The following is a 22,803-nucleotide window of genomic DNA, read 5'->3' on the forward strand; positions in this document are numbered from 1 at the left end:
TGTCTTTCGATGTCATGGATCGCATTGACAAATTCCTGCACGTCGCTGTCTATCTCTCCACACTCTGGACATGGCCTTGCTTCAATTGGTGTACGGATTACTTGGACTTCTTCTTCCCTTCCGTCATCTTCTTCATCCTCTTCTTCGACATCATCTTCTTCCGGCTCGTCATCTGCTTCCTCTCGTTCATCCTCTGCTTCTAGTCACATCTCTTTGTTTCCTTGTCCCGAATCGAACGTCGGTGCATTCGGGTTCAAGTCGCTGCCCCCTTTCCTTGCTCTTTGGAACTGCAAGCTCTCCGCTCCTGTCGCTTCCTCATCACGGCCCCGATCATGGATCGCCTCCTTCCATTTTCTCTTGTTCAGCTCTTCTATGTACCGCCTAGACTCTTGGTATCTGTCATCCTTCTCTTGACGAGATCCTCCCTGGTAATATCTCGGGTTCCCTTGATTCCTAGCTGGATACGGCCTGTAATTACTTCTCTGGAATCCACGGTATCCCCTGTCAGCTCGAAAGTTCCCTTGGTTGGTTTGCCGGTTGCCTTCCGCAAAATTCCTTGGTCTCGTCCATTGTCGCGGCTTCCACTCCGTATTATATGCTCGACGAGGTTCCGGATCAGTACTAGTTCCCTGGTTCTTCGTACTCGTGGTCTTCGGCTCGATTGCCCGTTCGATATTATTCACCTGTTGGTCCCTGCTCCTAATTTGTCTTGGGTTCGAATGATGCGTTGTGAGGTCTAATTGACGTAATAAAGCCTCCGCATCGACAGCTGTCTGGACATTTGACGCTATCATCATTCGTTGGACCTCGAATGGCAATTGTTTTCCAATGGCGCTAATCAATTCTGTTTCGCTCATTGGATTATCAAGCTCCCGTAGCTTGTGAAATTGTGCCACAAAGTAATCAGAGAATTTCGTTGGTGAAGATGTTGCATATCGTCTGGAGTATACTTCCAGCCTTAACTCCTGCTGTTCCTGAATACTCCAGAACTTTTGGAGAAAAGCCCGCCGAAATCCTTCAAAATCTTCAAAAGTATACAAGAAAGCCCTGAACCATACAGCTGGTGCTCCGTCTAGGAATTTCTCGACTGTTCGCAGTTGTCGCTCTACTGGTATTTTATTCTCACTTATATAACCGGCGATTTCCCGGATGAAACCTTTCGGGGTGACATGCCCACGGGCATCGAACTTTGGTGGCTTGTCATCAGACATCTTAATGACGTGTACCACCGATGTCGGGATAGCACTTGATGACGTAGACGACCCATCTCTGTTTTCAAACTTGAAACCGTGTGTATCAGCATGGGATAGGCCTCCTTTCTTATGAATCCCCTGGTTATCATGGGGTTCGTATTCGCGATATTGGAGGTTAAAATCTTGGCTAGACGCTGATGGTTCCAACCTAGCCTTCAACATCTCCAAGTCTTTTCGGATGTCATCCATTCCGTCGGGATTACAACTGGCTATTTCTTTTGTGCCGGAATTTTGCCCATTATACGCCTTGCATTGTTCTAATAGGCGAACTTCCGTGTCGGCAAATGATTGGCCCTGTTCGATTAGATCTTCCGTCCGCTGGAATAACGCTAAGTTTGCGTCTTCGCACTTAGTTATTCTCTGGCTACGGTCTTCTAAATTTATAGTTAGTTCTTCGACTTTGTTTTTCAGTCCTGCTACGATGACAAGTGTACGTGCGGCTTCCCCACGTAACTCGTTCATGCCCTTGTCATGCTTGTCCAAGGTGCCAGCTATCTGCGCGCATTTTTCTTCTACTTGTCCCCGGACGATGTCATTCTCCTTCCGACATTCATCCCGAATTTCCTCTATGTGTGATTCTATGTCTTTTCTGTCTGTTAATCGTAGAGCGGCGAGTTCCTTGACACTAGCGTTCAATTTTTCCTTAATTTCTGCGCGTTCCATTTGAGCCTCATCTCTAACGCGGTCAACCTTTTCATTAACGATGGTAATGTACGCATCCATGTGCACTTTTAATTCGTCTTTCGCGAAGTGACATGCTTCCTGGACTTGAGTTAATTGGTCCCTAAGTTCCTGTCCCATCGCTACGCTCGCGGCCTGAACTGCATCTATTTGCGCCTTGAGTTCTGATTTATTTATTTCACACGCAGCCTGTACTCGGTCGATCTTATTCTCTAGTGAAACACTCGCAGCCTGTACTTGATCAACTTTATTTATGATTTTGTCATTTGTCTGCTTAACTGACACGCTATCGGCCTGTAATTGATCTAACCTACGTTCCATGTTCAGAGTTAAGTTCCGCATTAAATCCTCTAACGTGAGAGCTTTCATCTCTCCTTGTCCTTCTACCACTATGTCCTGGGATCGCTCCCCACCGTCGTCAGACATTATAACTTTTCTTGAGAAAGCAAAAGGGCCGATCGGCCTCTCACCTTGCTGCACACGAAGGAATACGCTATTGGGTCTAGGCCCTATCCTATAACATTATACCCCTACACTAACTTTCATTTAACAAAAAAAATTTTGACTTTAAAACTTGTTTACATTTGCCGGTCATTCAACTTGAATGCTGGCTTGCGCCTAAGATTTCACAATAAACCGCTCCAATATAACAACAACAACAACATTAAAAACAACGATGAAGTTGGAAATCTCCTGCCCTGAAATACGTTAATTTTAAATTTATACCATCTCAACCTCTTTTTAAATAATAACTTGAACTGGTGCTCAGTAAAATTTTTACCATCTCAAGCCTTCCTAAACACCTGTTTATAATATTCATCTCATGTCCAATGACATTTAAATGGAGTCCTGAATTACCAAAATAATATTAAATTTCATATGGGAAAAAGAGAAACATCAAATCTTCGAGCTTACTGAATTTTGAATCATTGCCAAACTTGAAGAGATTAGCAATGGATTATATTAATACACTAGTCAAATCTAGCTCCGTTCGAAACTAACCTTACTCTAGCATGATATTACGTTACAAGTGAACACACACTTGACCGTGATGCGGTCATCAATTAATAAAAATCAAAAATTTAAAAATATAAAATTTTGAAAAAAAGTATAAAAATATAAAAATTGATTAGCAATAAAATTGGCCTCTCTGCCGTTCTTAAAGCAACACTTTGCCGTTCTTAAAGCCCCACTTTGGGCCAGCCATTTTGCACCCGTCCACCTCCCGAGTCCCAGACTAGCATTTATCTCAGGGGTGTCGGTTCATTATTTAAATCATCAAATATAAATATAACGGCATAATAGAACACGGGGATGAACGGAGCAACTTAAAATAAAGAGGGGGAAGGCTCGATTGTAACTTGAATTTAAGGACTCCATGATAGGACTAGGAAGTGACTATTACTTTAAAAAGGGCATCATCTAACTACAATAAAAAGATTATGAGAGTGGTTTCCTTTGAAATAATTTGCCAGAAGGAGCGGTTTATTACGCCATTTGACGTATAAAACTTTGATACACGTGGCAACAATATTTGAATTTACACACATGTTACATATATAAATCACTTGCCATACCGCAAGTGGTATCAATATCTTGCTGCGTTGCTTTCTGAAATAAAATGACATTTTGGAGGTATAATTTACGGATCGATTCCATTTGAATCGAACCGTTACTCAAGGATATAGCTTCCTTCTATCGGGAGCCCGAGCATAACCCATGTTACGGTCGGCTTCCCGATTTAACTAAGATGATGTACTCCGGCTATGTACATTTTTCCGAGACCGGTACTCGGACTGGGTAATGTTTCTCGTGAATTGAGAAAACTGGATTCCACGGACAGTTCCTATCCTACGATATCCAGCTGGTACCATACCAATGAATTAGCATTTACATTTTATTTACATGTGATCTGAATTGTCACCAGTTAGCCTCAGTAGACTACTGACATAGATGAGATAACGAGAAGCGGTGGGAAATACCGTGGCCAGTGACCCCCCTCGCATCGCGAGCGAAGTAAACAAACACGCAAGTATGTAACATCGTCCCATACGGAGACCGTACAATAAAGAGGTACCAAATGACTCTAATATTATCATTCTCGAAATTATTATTATTATTATTATTATTATTATTACTCAACGGTTCCTGGCACTGTCACGTTTGATTAATATCATCATTATTATGCGGGATGCAAACACAAATGGTTATTACTGTTATTATTATTATTATATCCCTCTCGTGGTTATTATTATTATTAATGACATAGGTGACTCAAGATATTATTATTATTCACGTCACTTAAGAGGTTATTATTATTAATGGACCGGTCACTTCCGCCAAAATATATATATTAAGATATCGGTGCAATTACAAACATTTCACTGATCAACCAACGACATCATTACAGTTATTATTATGGCAATTATTATTAATCTGACCGCGATGATTTAACATCGTCCTTACATTGTTATTATTATTATCGGTTGCATATTATCATTTAGATTCCCGTTTAACATCCTTATCAACGCTCAATTAATTAAGGCGGTCCAATCCTTTATCTGCAATATTTATTATTATTATTATCACGACATCATGATTGTCCTCGCTCGTTATTACAATGAATACAATATACGACCATTTCTGTGGGATCTGAACTCTTATTATCCTTAGATCCGTTGTATCTCAACGAATAGCTGTGCAGTCTATTTATTTCGTACATGCTGTCACGGGTTCGAATTCTACCCGCTGCGTAACTCAGTATTTCTCTGTGACACTGCCCGTACATTTTACACTCATATCAATATCCTAAGTGTCTCTCGTACGGAATTTATTTTCCTCTCTATCTCAATATTCCTCGATTCATTTATTTATTCCTCACAGAATTATCAACTGACTTATTTATTCATTTCGGACATCGTACGACCTTTTATTATCTGACTGCAAATTCTTTCACATTTTCTATCTCATTTGGATCTATGCCTTAGTTCATTCTCCACAAATAATCGTAACATCTTGAAATTATATTTACCAAATTTTGAGAATCATGGTCTCGTAATATTAGCACTACATGTTCCGGCTAATGAATCGCAACTTCAAAACGCGACATTTATACGTAAAAAATATTGGACCGTAATTTAAACCACACGTTCATTAACATGTACGGATTATTAACACCGATCTACATTTGAATATTATTAATCGATCAAATTAAGTTATCACGCACTTTAATTCCAAATTAAAACGACCTCCCGTCATTAAATGATTCCCAATAAACTCAACACTTGATCACATAAATTATTATTATCCCCGAATCATATTTAAAAAAAAATATATATCTTCACAAAAAAAAGTAGTTATATTATTTATTTATTATTATTATTATTTAAAAAAATAATATTTTCGCCTGTAACTCGGTAGTCCCCTCGTAATATGTTTAACGCATAACCCCTTTTACAAATTCAATTTATTCTGGCACTAATCACTCCAGATATGATTTACTTGGAAATATTATATTATTCGCATCTCACAAATTTAACAACTTCACTTTGAAAATATGACCATATTAATTTCAACAAAACACACTTGGTATGGCGAAGCTGGATTTTCCTTCCATGTCATTAAATGGCTCGTTAAAATGACAAAACATAAAAGCACATATCGGGTCTTATTTAACTAGCATAATCAAAATCAAATGTAAAGAAATTATCGACTACAAATAAAATATGAATGCATGCATGACTTAACGTACTACACTATATATACAAATTTACATCTCCAACAAACTGAATACATAAAAGACCCGATTATTTACATTATTATGATTTACTACTGTCCGTGCTACAAATTTAGGATGGGGTCGTTAAGCGACCCATCTTGTTACAGAAGGTAACCAAGTGTGACCAAATTATTCCCATTTTTCCCATCACGATAACATTTCCCAAATATATTTTACAGTTTAGTACTCATCTTAGTTATCGGTATTCCATTGCAGCTTTGCAGACGAGAGGCTTCATCCAGCCCCTCTCTGCGTTTTACTCCTCCATCCTTGATGGCGTAGTTTCACAAAAGATTTCCTGGCACATTATCATTTTACACTCATATCTTGACTGCCACAAACCTTCACCATTTACAACGTTAACACAACAAATTTCTATCCTAGACCCAAGAATTTAATATATTTACACTATTTAATCTTCGTCCACCTACCGCACAATGGACCTGGACACGTACGACGAGGTGTCAACTATTTCGCCCGTCGCGATACGCCCGATTTATACGGCATTCTTGACGTGTTCATTACATCGGTTCGGTATAGCTAAGTACAGGCTACTACTTCCTTAAAGTACTGTTCGTCACACAGTCTATTATGTACGTACTTATGGTGATATATTTTATACTACTCTCTTGCAGGATAATTACTTTACGTCACTGATTATTCATAAATAAAAAAAACACTATCCTACGTTAACTATTTCCAGATTTAACATGTTGCTTGAGCGCGATCACACTTTACAAACACTGGCGGATGCTCGCGCCATTAAATGACTGTACGTCCGTAGAATTCTAAGTCACCGGCGACCAACAGTTCAACTCCCGATATTCAATTCACGTGTGCTGGCGACCGTCAATTCAGCTCCAACGATTCAAGACAAGTGGCTGGCGACCGTCAATTCAGCTCCAACGATTCAAGACAAGTGGCTGGCGACCGTCAATTCAGCTCCGTATATATGGATGAAGCCTTTTTCCCGCGGATTTGTTGACGTCATGCCCCTTAGGGAGGGGGTGGATTTTTAATATCGGTACTTGCACTCCGAATTGGAAATTAAAATTTACATCAAATTAATCCACTCCGCTAGCATATCTGCTGGATAAAATATGAACTCCAGGTGATCACAGATTTAGGAGATATGGATGGATTTAGCTCCTCACATTTCGCGCCTTCGTAAGCGTCTCTGACAACGTGGTCTTCTTTCAGCCAATGAGATTCAAGCTGTCCGGTTTCCAAGAAATCCAGCCTTTAATTTAATTAATTTGCCAATAAGTATTGATTATTTTTCCATGCGTGACATCTAATAAATTCATTACATTCATCCGCGTACTCATATTAATTTATTACTGAATACTTTTGTAGTTACGAAAATATCCCATCCATCATTCCTTAAGATGGTATCACTGAGTCTCCCATCAAATTTTTACTATTGGCCGGCAAGCGGTCACGTGATTTAAATCTCCACCTGCTCGAACTTAGGCTAGCGAACGTACACTCAGCCGCTGTACCTTTCCATGAGGTCATGGAATTTCCGTCCTACCAAAAATATCCCAAGGTCTTACTCATGTGGTGGGTTTTCTTTGTATGACTCTCCCCCTTCCTCTTTCTGACCAAGACTTATTTGTGGACTCTGTATTTACTTGTACGCCAACTAATGATATTCCCTGCTGTGAAGTAGCTAAAAGTTGTCGGGTTGAGCTAATCCGTCAGGCTCCAGTCTGTCGTCCTTCCTTCGCTCTGATTTCAACATTACCTAAACGAAATATTTTCAAATACACTCCTCTGTATTTCAATAAATGTATCATATTATTTTACCGATCAAATCATGATTGATTATGGGCCTAAGTCACTCGGGTTCATCATATTGAAGCAAAAAATTAAAATTAAATTTAATGAAACTTAAAAAAATACTAGAGGACCCGTGCTGCCTCACAGCATTCATTATAATAGGCCAGATGACATGTCTTGATGTAAAATTGCTCCATGTGCTGCCCGGGTACTTTTTTGTACATTTACTTTTAGGATTTGTATTCCCTTTTAATTATGTGTTAACTATTTTTTGCAGATTTCTTTATAGTGATGTTGACTGATAACTTATACATTTTTTTTTTACAATATGTTTTAAGTCTCACCGACACAGATACGTCTTACGGCAATGATGGTATAGGAAAGGGCTAGGAATGGGAAGAGTGACCGTGGCCTTAAGATACAGCCCCAGCATTTGCACGATGTGAAAACAGGAAACCACAGAAAACTACCTTCAGAGCTGCCGACAATGGCGTTCGAATCCACTATCCCCCGAATACATGCCGACAGCCGCATGACACAAACCGCGCAGCCACTTGCTCTGTTTTTATGAACTATTTTGTAACTTTAGAATTATTGTTGTGTGTTTAATTTAAAGTTTTAGTTTTAAATTATTTTGATTTGCATGGAACTTCATATTTGTGGCAGCCTAGATTGTCTGGGAAGTAACTGATTCTTTCAAATAATAAAAATAAGTGATAACTATGTATTTACATGTTGCGCTACAGATATGATCTACACAATTCCAACAGTCATTGGGACTGTCACCAATTAGCCTAGAGAACTCTAAAACTGTGAATTCAGTTCTGATCTTTATCATTTTGGACATTTCCTTTCTCACCTCTTATGACCTGTATGCTGATGGAGGTTGAAATTAGACTTAAATGGCATCCAGAGTTTCACAATTCATATCTGTGACCCCGGAAAGTATGGATTTGACACTAATGTTGGTAGTTTTCAATGACTTTTACATGTCACTCCTCCCCAACCCACAAGTGTAGGGGTTCTAGGGGTGTCTTACCCCCAAAGTATTTTGCTCCACATATTATGTCACATGTGTATCAAGTTTGCTTGACAGCTATGCTGTAACATGCACACATACATACTCGTATATAATCTCGGTCATTTTGGACATGATCTTTTTTACCCCTTCTAAACACCCATGCCAATGGTGGCTGAACATGGACTTAAATGTCATCTCTATTATTACTAACAATCTCAGTGACCCAGAAAACTGTGGATTCAACGCTAATATAGGTCATTTTAGATTATTTTTACAAGTCACTCCTTCCCCACTCCACCCAAGGGGTGCTAGATGTGTCTTACTCCCACAGCATTTCTCTCCATATAGTATTAAGTCTATGTATGCCAATGTAGGTTGAAATTGGAGGTTTGCCTATAGTCGCCGTGGTTTCTAATAATTTAGCTTTGCCAATATCTTTACGTAAAGATATTGCTCATTAACCGTGTGCAACACGCTAGGCGAAGAATGTATAGCAGACTACTGTAGAGTGACCCTTCAACTGCAATTACTGGAATGATCTAATGACTTGATTTTAGAATTATTCAAAGTTGACTGAACTTACAGTATAAACTTATCGATGACTGATGATTCATTGGCACCCAGTAGAATGGGCAGACGGACTGACTGGAGAAGCTGTTTTTAGTACTCTCTTTTAATGTATAGATTTTAGGCACTTAAATATGCATTTACAGGCATGAACAGATGCCTTTTATTTATCATGATTTGACCTAAAATCTATTTTTAACTTTCCTCTGCATGGTTAACAGTTACAGGAACAAACAGGCATTTTTTCATTGATCACTGCATGTGGCAATGACATTTGCTGACAACACCGTACTAGCATGTTGTGTTCTGCAAATAATAATAATAATAATAATAATAATAATAATAATGGTTATTACCAAACAAATTTTTGAACAGTATGCAAATAAGAAAACCAAACCAGCCATTTTTCAAAGAAGCTGAAGAAATTTGGAACTACTCAACATTAAAAAAGAACAAATTGCAAATTTAAAAAAAATCAGGAAAGCAATATTTGATGGTAAATTTCCAAATAACACCAAGAAGAAATCAAGCAATTAATAGATGGACGAAAGAAAACAACAACACTGAGGAGAGGATGAAAACGTTTTGGGAAGGCAAAAAAGAAAACTCTTTTATGTGGTCCCAAGATGGCCTAATCGAATGAATGATACTGGTTTTATGTCCAGTTAACTACTACTATAGCTTCTGGAGATGCTAAGGTTCCAGAATTTTGCCCTGCAGGAGTTTCTTTATGTGCTGGTAAATCTACTGACAAAGGGCTGGTGTATTTTAATATGTATGCTCAGAAAGCTGTCCAAGACACTTAAGTCAGCAATTATATATTATTGTAACATTAAAATAATGATAGCTATAAAAATATTACATTATATCTATAAACTAAAATATTTTCCTTACATATCGCAGCTGATATAGTCATTGGTTCTTTTGCTGAAGTCACAGAAAAACTTTCAGTAATGCAAATAAAAAAGTGATATAAACATTCAAACTTGTAAGAGTAAATTAAGTAGTTGGCATATCATAGCTGTTCATAAAAACCAATGCAGGAAAGAAAGAAAGTAATAATAATCAATACAAGAACTGTTTAAAAAAAATTCTTTCTCATGTTACAATAATGCTGGGGCAGTTCAGAGCACAATACATAAACTCTGAAATCACAAGAACAACCTAAATAATATGACTGATATATCTACTGTACATGCATTATAGGACTGTCAGACTTCAGCACGAGATCTACAAGATGCTTCCTGAATACAAAATATAGACCTATCAGTCTTAACAGCTCATTAAGCATTTCTGCTAGCAACAAGACAACAATAAATGCAAATGCAGTTTGCAAGAGAACATATTCACTAGCAGTAAAGTTCCATGTTACTTCCTGGAAAGTTCAATTTTTGTTAATATAAGGCAAGAAAAATGGTTTCATCTTGGGACAGTTTAACACACTCTTACATATGGAAGTGGATCTAGTAGGGTCTGATGAGACAAACATAGATACAAAAACTGATCATAATAATAATAATAAAAATAATAATAATAATAATAATAATAATAATAATAATAATAATAATAATAATAATAATAATAATAATAATAATAATAATAATAATTTGAAATTAGACCTTGAATATGAGATGGACCACCAATAATGAGAGGACATATTGGATAAGTAATGGTCGTTTAGTCAACAAACACAAACTGAATTGAGTGGTCAGAGGAGATTTCATTTCTTTTCTTAGCTTAATACCAACAGAATGGAGTTCTCAAAATTAGGGCCGATGACCTAGCTGTTAGGCCCCTTTAAACTTTTTTTTTACAAATTGTTTTACATTGCACTGACACAGATAGGTCTATGGCCTTAATTAAGGTACAGCCCCAGCATTTGCCTGGTGTGACAATGGAGAACCACGGAAAACTATCTTCAGGGCTGCGAAACCCACTATCTCCTGAATACTGGATACTGGCCGCACTTAAGCGACTGCAGCTATCGAGCTCGGTCGCCCCTTTAAACAACAATCATCATCATCTTAAAATTATTTCAATTTTTTCTTCATAAGGGTCAGCTCAATGAAGTAACATAAGTTGTATAAAGTGAGGTGTTTTTTTTTTTTTTTTGAAATGTACAGTATATAGAATTCTAAATCTTACCTCTGTTGCTATCTTGGCTCCACACAAGAAAAAAGTAAAAATAAAACCACATCCACAACAAAATTCAAGATGCAGCATATATTTTTGGTAAGAGTCTAGTCCATATAAAAGGCCCATCCTCATTAGAAAGGTGGATAGGTGGGTATGGTGTGTTCTTTGCCTTGAAGTAATCTGATGGTGCATGCATCACAAATGTCATGCATTCAAGCTTCCGAGGGATGTCTTCCTCAGGACCTGAAATATTTAATGATTGCAAATATATAACTGGTTGTTAAACAATACATGTACTTTCAATATTAATGCAATGTTCATTGCTGTTTGAGGGGTCCTAGATGTCCTGACTTTTGAAAGGATTTTACTAACTTTTAAGACCTTTGGCCTTATCCTTCCTGAGTTTAATGGAATCTAAATGTGTACCATTTTTAATCTCTTTGTGGACAGTATTGTTCTGACCATTTGTATCCCCCATCCATTTATATTGCAGATATAAGAATTTTAAATATTGCAGATATAAGAATTTTAAAGAGTTATGGTTTTACACTTTAGAAAATCTGTTATACCTTTATTACACATATTTAGTAATAAAATGGCAAGTTTAATTGAAACGGAGATTGCATTTGTCAATAGACTTGCATTTTACATTTGCCTACACAGTGACAGAACCAAATCAAATATAATAAAAAACTATGGTTGCCCAGTTGTATTTCCTCCTACAACAATATTCACCACCCAAAACGTAATTAAACACAATAACATAATTAAAATACAAGAGAAATGAGCTCTTAGTAAACAAAATTTGTTATCATCATTCATCAGCAGGAAAAGGAATTGAGGGAATGAATAGAAACCTTCTGAATGCTTTCAAATGCTTGATCTTTCACCAAGAGACCATCTCCTACTATTATATGTATTATACAGGGTGAAACACCTAAAACTTGCACCCCAAAGATTCCTGGAATGGAAATTGTTTTGATGTGCTGTTTACACAGAAATGAAGTGTAACTAAGGGCTCATAATAGTAGCCCATAGACAATTTTAATAATTATTAGAATGAGTGTTTATTTTAGGAAGTTCCATTTGTTAAAATGGAGCAATGCTTACTGGCATTGACAAAATAAAACTAGAAAAAAACGAACACTTGCTAAAATGTCCAGCACACTGCCAACTAATTTTTTTTTGCTATTTGCTTTACGTTGCACCGACACAGATAGGTCTTATGGCGACGATGGGATGGGAAAGGCTTAGGAATGGGAAGGAAGCGACCGTGGCCTTATTAAAGGTACAGCCCCAGCATTTGCCTGGTGTGAAAATGGGAAACCATGGAAAACCATATTCAGGGCTGCCGACAGTGGGGCTCGAACCCACTATCTCCCGGATGCAAGCTCACAGCTGCACGCCCCTAACCGCACAGCCAACTTGCCCGGTGGAAAAGACTACTACTGCGTATCATAACGTTTAGTGATCTTGGGATAGTAGTTTGGAAATATGTGACACACGTATCGCGGCAAGGTCACACTCGATGTAAACAGAAATGGGCAGCACAGTGAGCAGTGGGTTGTGTTACAGATGAGGAAATACAGTATTTGCAGGACGAATGTGTTGATTTACGAGGTTATACTGATGAAAGTGATAGCTACAGCAGTAGTGGTGGTAGTGATTTTGAAATAGAAATCGAAGGATTTGAAGATGAGGTGTGTTAAATGCAGGAAGGTGATGGACCTCCATCGGTGAAGATATCTCAATGAATTAGTCCTACGCCTGTACACAATGGTCTAATAATTTGGATTATATTGCACCCGATTCCTTCACTGAATATCAAGGTGTTTTCCACAACTTGCCGGTAGTATCGAGTGTGTTTGACTATGTTTCACTGTATTTTGGAGAGGACTTCTTTCAACTTTCGGCAGACAATACAAACCAGTATGTGAAAATGATAATAATAATATAATGTTATTTGCTTTACGTGCCCGCCTCCGTAGCGTAACGGTTAGTGTTATTAGCTGCTGTCCTTGGGGGCCCGGGTTCGATTTCCAGTACTGCCAGAAATTTAAGAATGGCAGGAGGGTTGGTATGTGGTTTAAATGGTACATGCAGCTCACCTCCAATGGGGATGTGCCTCAAAAGAGCTGCACCACCTCGAGATGAGGACACGAGTTTGCATTTTGCATTTGCTTTAAGTCTCACTAACTACTCTTTTACGGTTTTCGGAGACGTCGAGGTGCCGGAATTTTGTCCCGCAGGTGTTCTTTTACGTGCTAGTAAATCTACCGACACGAGGATGACGTATTTGAGCACCTTCAAATACCACCGGACTGAGCCAGGATCGAACCTGCCAAGTTGGGGTCAGAAGGCCAGCGCCTCAACTGCCTGAGCCACTCAGCCCGGACTGTGAAAATGAAGTAACAAAATAAAAAAAGATCAAAAGTGGGAACCTACAAGTACATAATTTTTATTGTAGTGAAAATAAACTTTTCAAAACTAAATACTCCCTTAGAAATAAAAACAAAAATGTTATATACGAACTATGAATTATGTCTCTACAGTTGTTCAAATTGCAGGCTATAAATTTTCAAAATTATTTTAATCTGTCAGAATTAATCTGCCTAATTTTGGTTAGTGAAATTTTAGTTTTCTTTCACCACAGTGTTACATAAATCCCTCGTAAAAATTAAAGGTATATAGGAATAGTAGTTTTATATTTATTACTGTTCAAATGTTGGCTCTACATATATGGAGTTGAAAAAAAAAAAAAAAAAAAAAACACAACCAAAGAAGTCTGGAAAGTTGCATTTGAGTAGCCTCAAAGATCTGAGGGAGAGGGTTAAACTAGGTACAGTACAGTACACAGACCAATTCTTAACAAAGAACAATTTTTACTGATGATGATGATGCTTGTTGTTTTAAGGGGCCTAACATCGAAGGTCATTGGCCCCTAATGGAACGGGGGAACCCCCTCCGGTGTGTACCTGCGGCGATCATCTTACCGTGGTACACATCCTTACGGAGTGTATGGACCTGGTCGATCTTTGCCGTAGTCTGAACCTCCTGAGTACAATCTCCCTTATTGGGCATCCTTGCAATCATTTTTATGGATTCAATCGAACACAATGAAATAATAACAAAAATTAAAGGAATTGATTTATGGTTGAGATATGTAGATGATACGTTTGTAATCACAAACAAAGATGTCACTAATAGTCAAGAAATCTTAAAGAAGTTAAATGAATCAAGTTAATATAAAGAACCACCTAATCGATACTTTCTTTTATGCCTTAGGCAAAATTGAATATATATTCTATATATACCACTAAGTGGTCGAAACATGTCCTGTAAGTGTTAATATTTAATATTTTCTATTTTGCCTAAGGCATAAAATAAAGTATCGATTAGGTGGTTCTTTATATTAACTTCTTGATTATACTCATCGATACGGTCATGAAATGGACAACTTGTAAGTTAAATGAAATCGAACCTAATTTGAAATTCATGAAAGAGGACGAAGTCGATAAATCATTGAATTTTCTAGATGTAACGGTTATGCGTAAGGTTAACACTCTTGATTTCCAAGTACAGTTGAACCTGCTTTATACGTAACTCTGTTCTACGTAATTCGTATTTGAACGTAATTTCCTTTAGGTCCCGGCAAAATATAATATAAAACCGTGTTAATTAAACCTTATTTATACGTAATCCATTTATACGTAATTCGCTGTTATACGTATTAAGTGTCAGTGAAATATAACCGAGTTTTGCGTAATTGCAATGAGAATGTACTTCTTAAAAAGAAACTAGGGTACTGTACTTACGAAGTTTCCTCTTTGCCGGCGTAGGTGGAAGTAGAGCGATCGGGTTTCGGTGATGAAACAGAACACAAAGAGTTTCGCCGAGTGACAATTGTTGACCCTTACTTACTGGCGGCTTAACAAAGGCGAGTCCCATTCGCTCCCCCAACTACCTTCATCGTTTTTGACACGCCGCCAAAGATTGAGATACATGATAAGCAAAGTGGGCAGTTTTGGTGCGGAACCAACATAAAATGCAGTAAATTTGTTTGAATATGAGAATTTATTTCGTGGGAACAACATCAAATTTCGAAGTATCGTCGCCATAAGACCTATCATTGTCGGTGCGACGTAAAGCAACTTGCAAAAAAAATAATTCTAAGTGCATTACAGAAAAATGCTGGTTCAACATTTAATAACACTGAGTGATGCAGGAACTGAACCTACAAGCCGTGGATTTTATTTCGGCTGCCTGGAAGCAGGTCTCATCCTCCACAACCAGCAACTGTTTCCGCAAATCCGGTGTCTCACCAGAAGAGGCTGCCTCTGATGATTATTATGGGGACGAAGTTTTGTCTAACAATGAGGTAACACTACCGGAGGGCATAGAATTCGATACTTTTGTGCTTTTCGATGATAATCTGGCTGTATGTGGAGAACTACCGGATGAAGAGATTATTGCTGATCTATGCCAACAACGCGGCGCTTGAATCTTGAGACCTAAACTGAGTGAAGTGTTAAGTGCAATCGAAGTGTGTAGGCGTTACATCAGTGCGAAGTTTTGTAGTGAAAATGCTTTGAATTTACTAAGATTGCTAAAGGAGATTTATATTCTTACTGCAAGAAAAGTGAAACAAGCCAAACTATCTGATTTCTTTAAGGCTGGACCAAGTTCAAAATAATATTTTCTGTCTTAATTTATTTATTATTTGCAAGGATTTACACACGTAGGTCTATTCCGTTGTTTTTTTTTTTCAGTAAATATGTGATGTATTGTGTAAGTCTGATTTCTAAGTAATTCTGAGTTAAAAGTAGTCTCTTCTCTTCCCCTCAATATACGTATAAGTCAGGTTCAACTGTATTTAGAAAACCTATACAATCATCTACAACTATAAACAATTTTTCTTTACACCCGAATTCACATAAACAAGCATCTTTTCACAGTCTGATTTATAGAGCACTTAGAATCCCTCTATCTCCCAAGAATTTGAAGAAAGAATTAAATTATATTAGGTACCTCGCTAAACAAAATGGTTTCAAAATAGAAATGATCAAAAAAGTAATCAATAAAATTAAGAACAAGTTATCCACGAATCTGATACCAGAAAAAAAAAAAACTGAGTATGCTACATTCACTTTTAATAATCCAGCTATACACCAGATTACTAACGTATTCAAGAAACATAATTTTAATATAGCTTTTAGAACTACTAATACTAACCAGTCCATATTCTTTAATCATAAAAAAGTTAATTATGACAAAAATCGTTATTTGGGATCAGGAGTATACAGACTCAAATGTACTCAGTGTAATTTTTCATATGTTGGACAGACTGGGAGAAGTTTTATGACAAGATACATGGAACATGTTAACGCAGAAAAACATAGGAAATACTCTGCGATAAGTTTGCATATGAGGGAGACTGGTCACAGATTTGAATCCATAGAGAAAGACCTAGCGATAATTAGAAACAAAGAAAAAGGGAGAATGTTGAACGAATTAGAAAGTTTATATATATATTTAGATCAGACATACAATAAGGAACAGAATCTTAATGAAACCACAGACAGTAAAAGTATGTTACATGAATTAATGTTGAAATTATGAAAGTCAGTTAGTTCGAATAAATTTAGGATACCTAATATATTTAATTCTTCATACTCTAATACTCCACCCATACCTACAGATATTAGGCCTACTTCCAGCAATATGGTTGACTCCGTCCCTTTGTCAGCCTCGTCACAATTGACTCCACCCATCCTCTCCTCCCTTCCACACTCCCCTATTCCTTTCTCCTCCGAGTTCACTGCTGCCTCTGCAGCACAGTTAGAACACGAGACTCAAAGCCAACAGAAGGGCAGCAACCAACACAACAGTAGTGTACCCGATGCATTTACTGGACGTATTAAAAATGGCGCCTACGGAAGGTAGAGGCCAGCCAAGGCAAAGAAATGTGTAATAGGGTATCGATATTGATGTATGCTAGAAGGCCATGACTAACTTAAACCTACCACTATGAAGGCGGTGTACAATGGTGTAGAATCGATAGAATTGTTTTTTAAAAAAATAAGAAGGATCAAACAGATTATTATAAAAACTGACTTAAAAAATTGACGTGGGAAGGACAAGATATCCCGAACATCGCTCTCAAAAATAAGCAAGATTTGCAATATCTAACGTGAAATTTTAGGCTGAGAGGACGGAAATATTGAACGAAACGAAGAGATAAACGCTGAAATACCGTAAAGAGGGAATAAAAGCCAGAAGTTTTGAAAAGTCCGTCCAAATACTTAGACGCAAAGTCGTTTGGAAATAAGAAGTGGATTGAGACGTGAGAGCTCGAGGTTGAGCTGTATTAAGTGGAAATAATAGCAAGGACAGCCTAAATAAAGAAGCAATCACTATAAAAAATATATTTATACTACGCAGAACCATGATGAATTCATATTTTCCAGAATCGACACATATTGTCTACTGTGTTCCTGAACAGATGATGGCTTGCTAAATCGGCATAGACCAACCTGGAGGGAGATGTCATCCTGGCTGTTAAAACCACCCGACCCGTGTGGAGGAGGTCACTCTACTTGAGATACCAGTGGTGGAGATCCTGCCCAGTTCCCAATCCAAGGCCTGCGACCAGACCGAAGAGCAACTAAGGCCCGAGATATTGAATGGCGAGCTAAGTAATAGTATTAAGTAGTATAATTTCTTATGTAGAGTATTACCAGTATATGCAATAGATCTGAATAGCCTAAGCGTGAGATAATTAAGTGTGCAGTGAATATAAGAAAGTGCAGTGTGAAATATTTAAGACAATATCTCGTGACAGAATGGTAACGTGTTTACTACATTATCTTATCCAAGGATGAAGGAATACGATTTAAAATGTGACAGTGTAACAGCTGTTTTCAAAGAATCCCGGTTAGTTAGAAGGATCCATGAGTGATGTAATACCAGTCAAACCCAGTTACGTCACAGAGGGATGCATGTTTGAATTGGTTAAGTTAAATTACCATACTCTTTGCTGTGAGAATATATTGAAAGAATAGATACTGAATTTGGGGTTATATGTTGAATTGTATGACAAAATGCGTTTTGAGGAACGAATTCTGCGCTATTGGAGTGATACGTATCGTTGTGTTTAATTAATATTGGAGGTTAAACGCGGTAATTATAGATGTTAAATGAATTAAATATGGGTTGAACTGAAGGTTAATAATGAAATAATGGAAGTATATATGGTATTTTAAATGATATATTGCGCAGATTAACAGGGAGTAAAACGTATATGATATATATAATGTGCGATATAGGAGCATATGTAAAGCGACTACGGAATATAAGTATGCCCCAGGGAGGAACTATAGCAAGGTATGGACAATAAAATTACGCATATTTTAATGAAGTGTGAAAGTGGTTTGACAATAATAACAACCGGTGATGGGTAAATGAATACATGATTGTATCTTATTCTGAATGAATGGTAATTGCGTGGAAGATCAAACTTGTATGCAACTAGTATGATAATGTAGTGTTGAAATATCTTTATGTGGGCATTTGCACATCTATATATGAAAATGCTTATTGGCTATGTGTATATTGAACTGGAATACGATACATAAGAAATTATCTAGCTAGAGTAGGGAAATTATTTGAGATTTACGTAGGATATCATCGATGTTTTATTAATCTGAAATATTATTAGAGCGAATATTTAGTTAGGAGCCGTAATTTAAGTGGCAATCGGACCGAGAAACTTAGTGCGTCATTCAATATTTCATTTTCTTCACTGTAGTCTGCACCAACGAACTCAGATAATTTTCAATGTAACTTGGGTCACTGATATTTGTATTCAGGACACTTTATTCAAATTCAGTTCATTTCCGCGGTAACTTGAACAATGTTATGGTTGTATTTCTGATGAGGGTGTATAATTAACACCGTGAGTGATGGAATAACTTATTGATATACCGAATCCTGACCATGGTTTGAAGACTTTGATATAATATATACTTAAGTGACCAGATGTAAATTTTAATAGGAAGATGAAACAAAACAATAATTCATTACAGGAATACGCGACCCAGAATGTTAAGATATGTAAACTTAGTTTAGGAGTAAGGCAGCGCTGACCTAGAATATTTGATTCAGTAATTAAAATATTTGTTTATTAGGTTGATAATTTGAAGATTATGAGCAATATTTGACATTAACCATTACTTTCGCGAATCTTGATAGTTTAATAAATGTGTTTCTTGATTAATTTTTATAGAATGGAATGAGTTTTCATTTATAATGGTAGTCAGTAGTTGTACTTAGTGAGTAAGGTTCTCGTTATGCGGATGTGTTTTTCGAAAGGTTGACTGATGTTTATGTTCGCAAAATCCACTACTGAGCGTTCAATTACGTAATTCTGAACCGCGTATGATGCCGTTACTTTCTCTTTGAACACACGTTAAACCAAAACATAGAAAAATTAACCATTTTTCTGGAGGCATGAATACCCTGAGATATGTAACTGACTAGTTGGGAAAAATACTGTGGTCACCCTGACCCGTAGGGTGCAGTAGATAACAATTAACAACTTTCAACTAACATGCAAGTCCTCATCTGTTTATATTATGTAATCTGAATTCTCTCCTTATGTTCAACTTCTTAATTCATCTTTTCCTCCTCTTACAGAAAACATTATTTCAGTATCTACTGACATTTCCTGACAAGGTTTCAGCCAATAATATTACCTACCGGTGCTAATGGCCACCTCTACAACTTTTCAACTGATGCTTCTCTCTCAGTTTATGCTCACGAATTTCATCAGCAGCCTTGGACATATTGTATTTATGACAATCATGTTTATGCTTGTGTTCAAGCCCTCATGTCGTTGGCTTTATATTATTACCACTTTGGTATTCCACTATATTTTAAATGAACCGTTTTAATTATTATTTTAATGGAAGAAGTTTTAGTCTCTGACAAGATTATAGTTTAATCATTGACAGTGTTTCCATTAACATCTTTATATATTGTATCATTTTTCACATTTTTATGTCCCGAATTTTAATAACTGGCTAAACTTTTAGCTTCCACAATTAATATTAGTTGTACTCTTGATGATTGTTTTTAGGCTAAAGATGCCCTTAATTGAGGGCGAAACATGTCCCATTTAACTGATAGTCTATTTATCTAACCACTATAAGTGAAAATAAAAGTACTGAATAGGTGAATTAAATTAAAACACCTTTATTGTTGTTGGAGTGGCATCTGTCGCAAATTTGCAGCATACGAAAGTAGAAGCTGCTGGCGCCTCAGGTGTAAAGGCGGCACACCAGACTCAGCGAGCAGGCTGGCAATTGGGCTTGTACGAAAAGCTCCCATCGTTAACCCAACCCCGCTGTGCTAGATGCTGTTCAGCTTCGCAAGAACGCTGGGTCTTGCTGAGCCATATGCTGCACTGCCGTAGTCTAACCGGGATAAAATATGTGCCCTATAGAATCATAGGAGCACCGTGCGGTCAGTACCCCAATTAGTGCTGCTAAGAAACTTCATGATATTCAACTTCTTAGTGCATTGCACTTTTAGCTGCCGCACCTGTGGCTCCCATGATAATTTGCTATTGAAAAGGAGTCCAAGAAATCGGTTAAGTGTCAACAACTGGAAGAACGATATTTCCTAAATAAAGCTCAGGTTGTGGATGAAGAGTACGGAACCGACAAAAGTGGACAACAGAGGACTTTGCGGTGGAAAACCGAAAGCCATGTTCTAAGACTCACTGTTCCACTCTCCTAATAGCTTGCTGTAATTGTCGCTCTGCGACTGCCATATTACGCTAGCTATAGTGCAGAGCAAAATCGTCCACATATAGCGACGGTATTACTGCTGAACCAGCAGCAGCGACAATACCGTTTATGGCAATCGCGAACAGAGTGACACTAAGAACCGATCCCCGTGGGACTCCATTTTCTTGAACGTGGTATTGAGAATATGTCCTCCCTACTCTAACACGGAACAGACGGAGGGACAAAAAATCGCAATAAATACCGCATGTTACCTCGGAATCTCCACTGATGCAGGACTGAGAGGATAACCATATCGCCATGCAGTGTCGTATGCCTTCTCTAAGTCAAAGAAAACAGCTACGAAATGCTGTTTGCAGAGAAAAGCATCCTGGATAGAGCTGTCAGTGGTCAAACGAGCGGCTCGAAAACCACACTGGTACTCTGATAATAGTCCTTGTTTCTCCAGACACCACACAAGTCGGCGATTTACCATCCTCTCAAATAGCTTACACAGGCAGTTTGTAAGACAAATCGGTCTGTAACTTCCTGCATACTTAGGCTCTTTGTCAGGCTTGAGGACAGGAATGACTATGCCCTCTCGCCACTGAGACGGAAAATCACCCTCCATCCAGATTCGGTTGAACACACGAAGGAGATATAGAAGACTGTCCCCACTAAGGTGTTTCAACATCTGGTTATGGATGTTGTCTGGCCCAGGAGACGCGTCCTTGCAAAGTACTAAGGCGCTGCGGAGTTCCCACTCCGTAAAGGGCACGTTATAGTCCTCTGAAGCTTGAGTGGCAAAACTGAGGTGATGACGTTCCGCCTCCTGCTTCAGAGCGAGGAAATCACGATGGTAATTCCCAGAGCCAGACACATCCGCGAAATGGCTAGCTAGATGGTTAGCAATCGAGGGTGGATCAGTGACGATATTGTCTGCAATGGAAATTCCCGGTACAGAAGATTATCCTTGGATACCCGAAATACGTCGAAGCTTAGTCCACACTTGAGATGATGGAGTATGTGACATCATAGACGACACATATCTCTCCCATGAAGCCTTCTTACTTTGCCGAATAAGAACACGCGCCTTAGCACGGAATTTCTTAAATGATACTAAGTTGGCCACAGTAGGCTGTCGACGGTAAGGTTTATGAGCGCAACGGCGTTCTCTGATAGCTGCTGCTATTTCTTCATTCCACCAACGAACAAGTTTTCGGCGAGGAGGCCCTGAGAAGGAAGGAATGGACTCCTCAGCAGCAGTGTTATATAAGTTATTTCGCCGTCTACGGTCCGCGTGGTATCGGCGTTAAAGGCAGCTAGGGATGTGAACTTTGTACAATCAGCATGCTTAAGAATCTATCGAGGGATTTTTGTTTCATCAAAGTAAGGACGATGGGAAAATGGTCACTGTCACAAAGATCGTCGTGTGTGTTCCACCGAAACAGCGAAACGAACGTTCGGCTGCACAGACATACGTCTATGCGAGAATATGTGCCGTAACGTACACTAAAGTGAGTTGGTTCCCCTGTGTTCAAAATGCATAAATCCAGCTCTGTTACTAATGTTTCCAGCTCTCTTCCCCGGGGGCAAGGCGTCTCAGAGCTCCAGATGGGGTAATGGGCGTTAACATCGCCCAACAAGAGGAAGGGAGGTGGAAGCTGATCTAGAAGATCAGTGATATCATTGATGTTAAGAGGCTGGCCTGGTGGAAAATAAACATTACACACTGTTATGACAGGCAGCGGAGCGCGAACAGCTACAGCCTCCAGCGGGGTTCTTATTGGAACCTCTTCG

The 22,803-nt window shown here is 38.2% G+C and overlaps 1 protein-coding gene across 1 annotated transcript in view; it reads right to left on the minus strand.

Annotated features, from left to right (window-relative positions):
• The window catches only part of LOC136874111 (GATA zinc finger domain-containing protein 1), a 102,310-nt gene that overhangs the window by 11,292 nt on the left and 68,215 nt on the right, over positions 1 to 22,803 (minus strand). Inside the window, exon 4 of the mRNA XM_067147661.2 lies at positions 11,228 to 11,461. Within this exon, the coding sequence (XP_067003762.2) occupies positions 11,292 to 11,461 (170 nt within the window). The 3' untranslated portion in view covers positions 11,228 to 11,291. The remainder of the gene's footprint in view (positions 1 to 11,227; positions 11,462 to 22,803) is intronic.

This window comes from Anabrus simplex, chromosome 5, assembly GCF_040414725.1.
Source record: "Anabrus simplex isolate iqAnaSimp1 chromosome 5, ASM4041472v1, whole genome shotgun sequence".
Classification (NCBI taxonomy): Eukaryota; Metazoa; Arthropoda; class Insecta; order Orthoptera; family Tettigoniidae; genus Anabrus; species Anabrus simplex.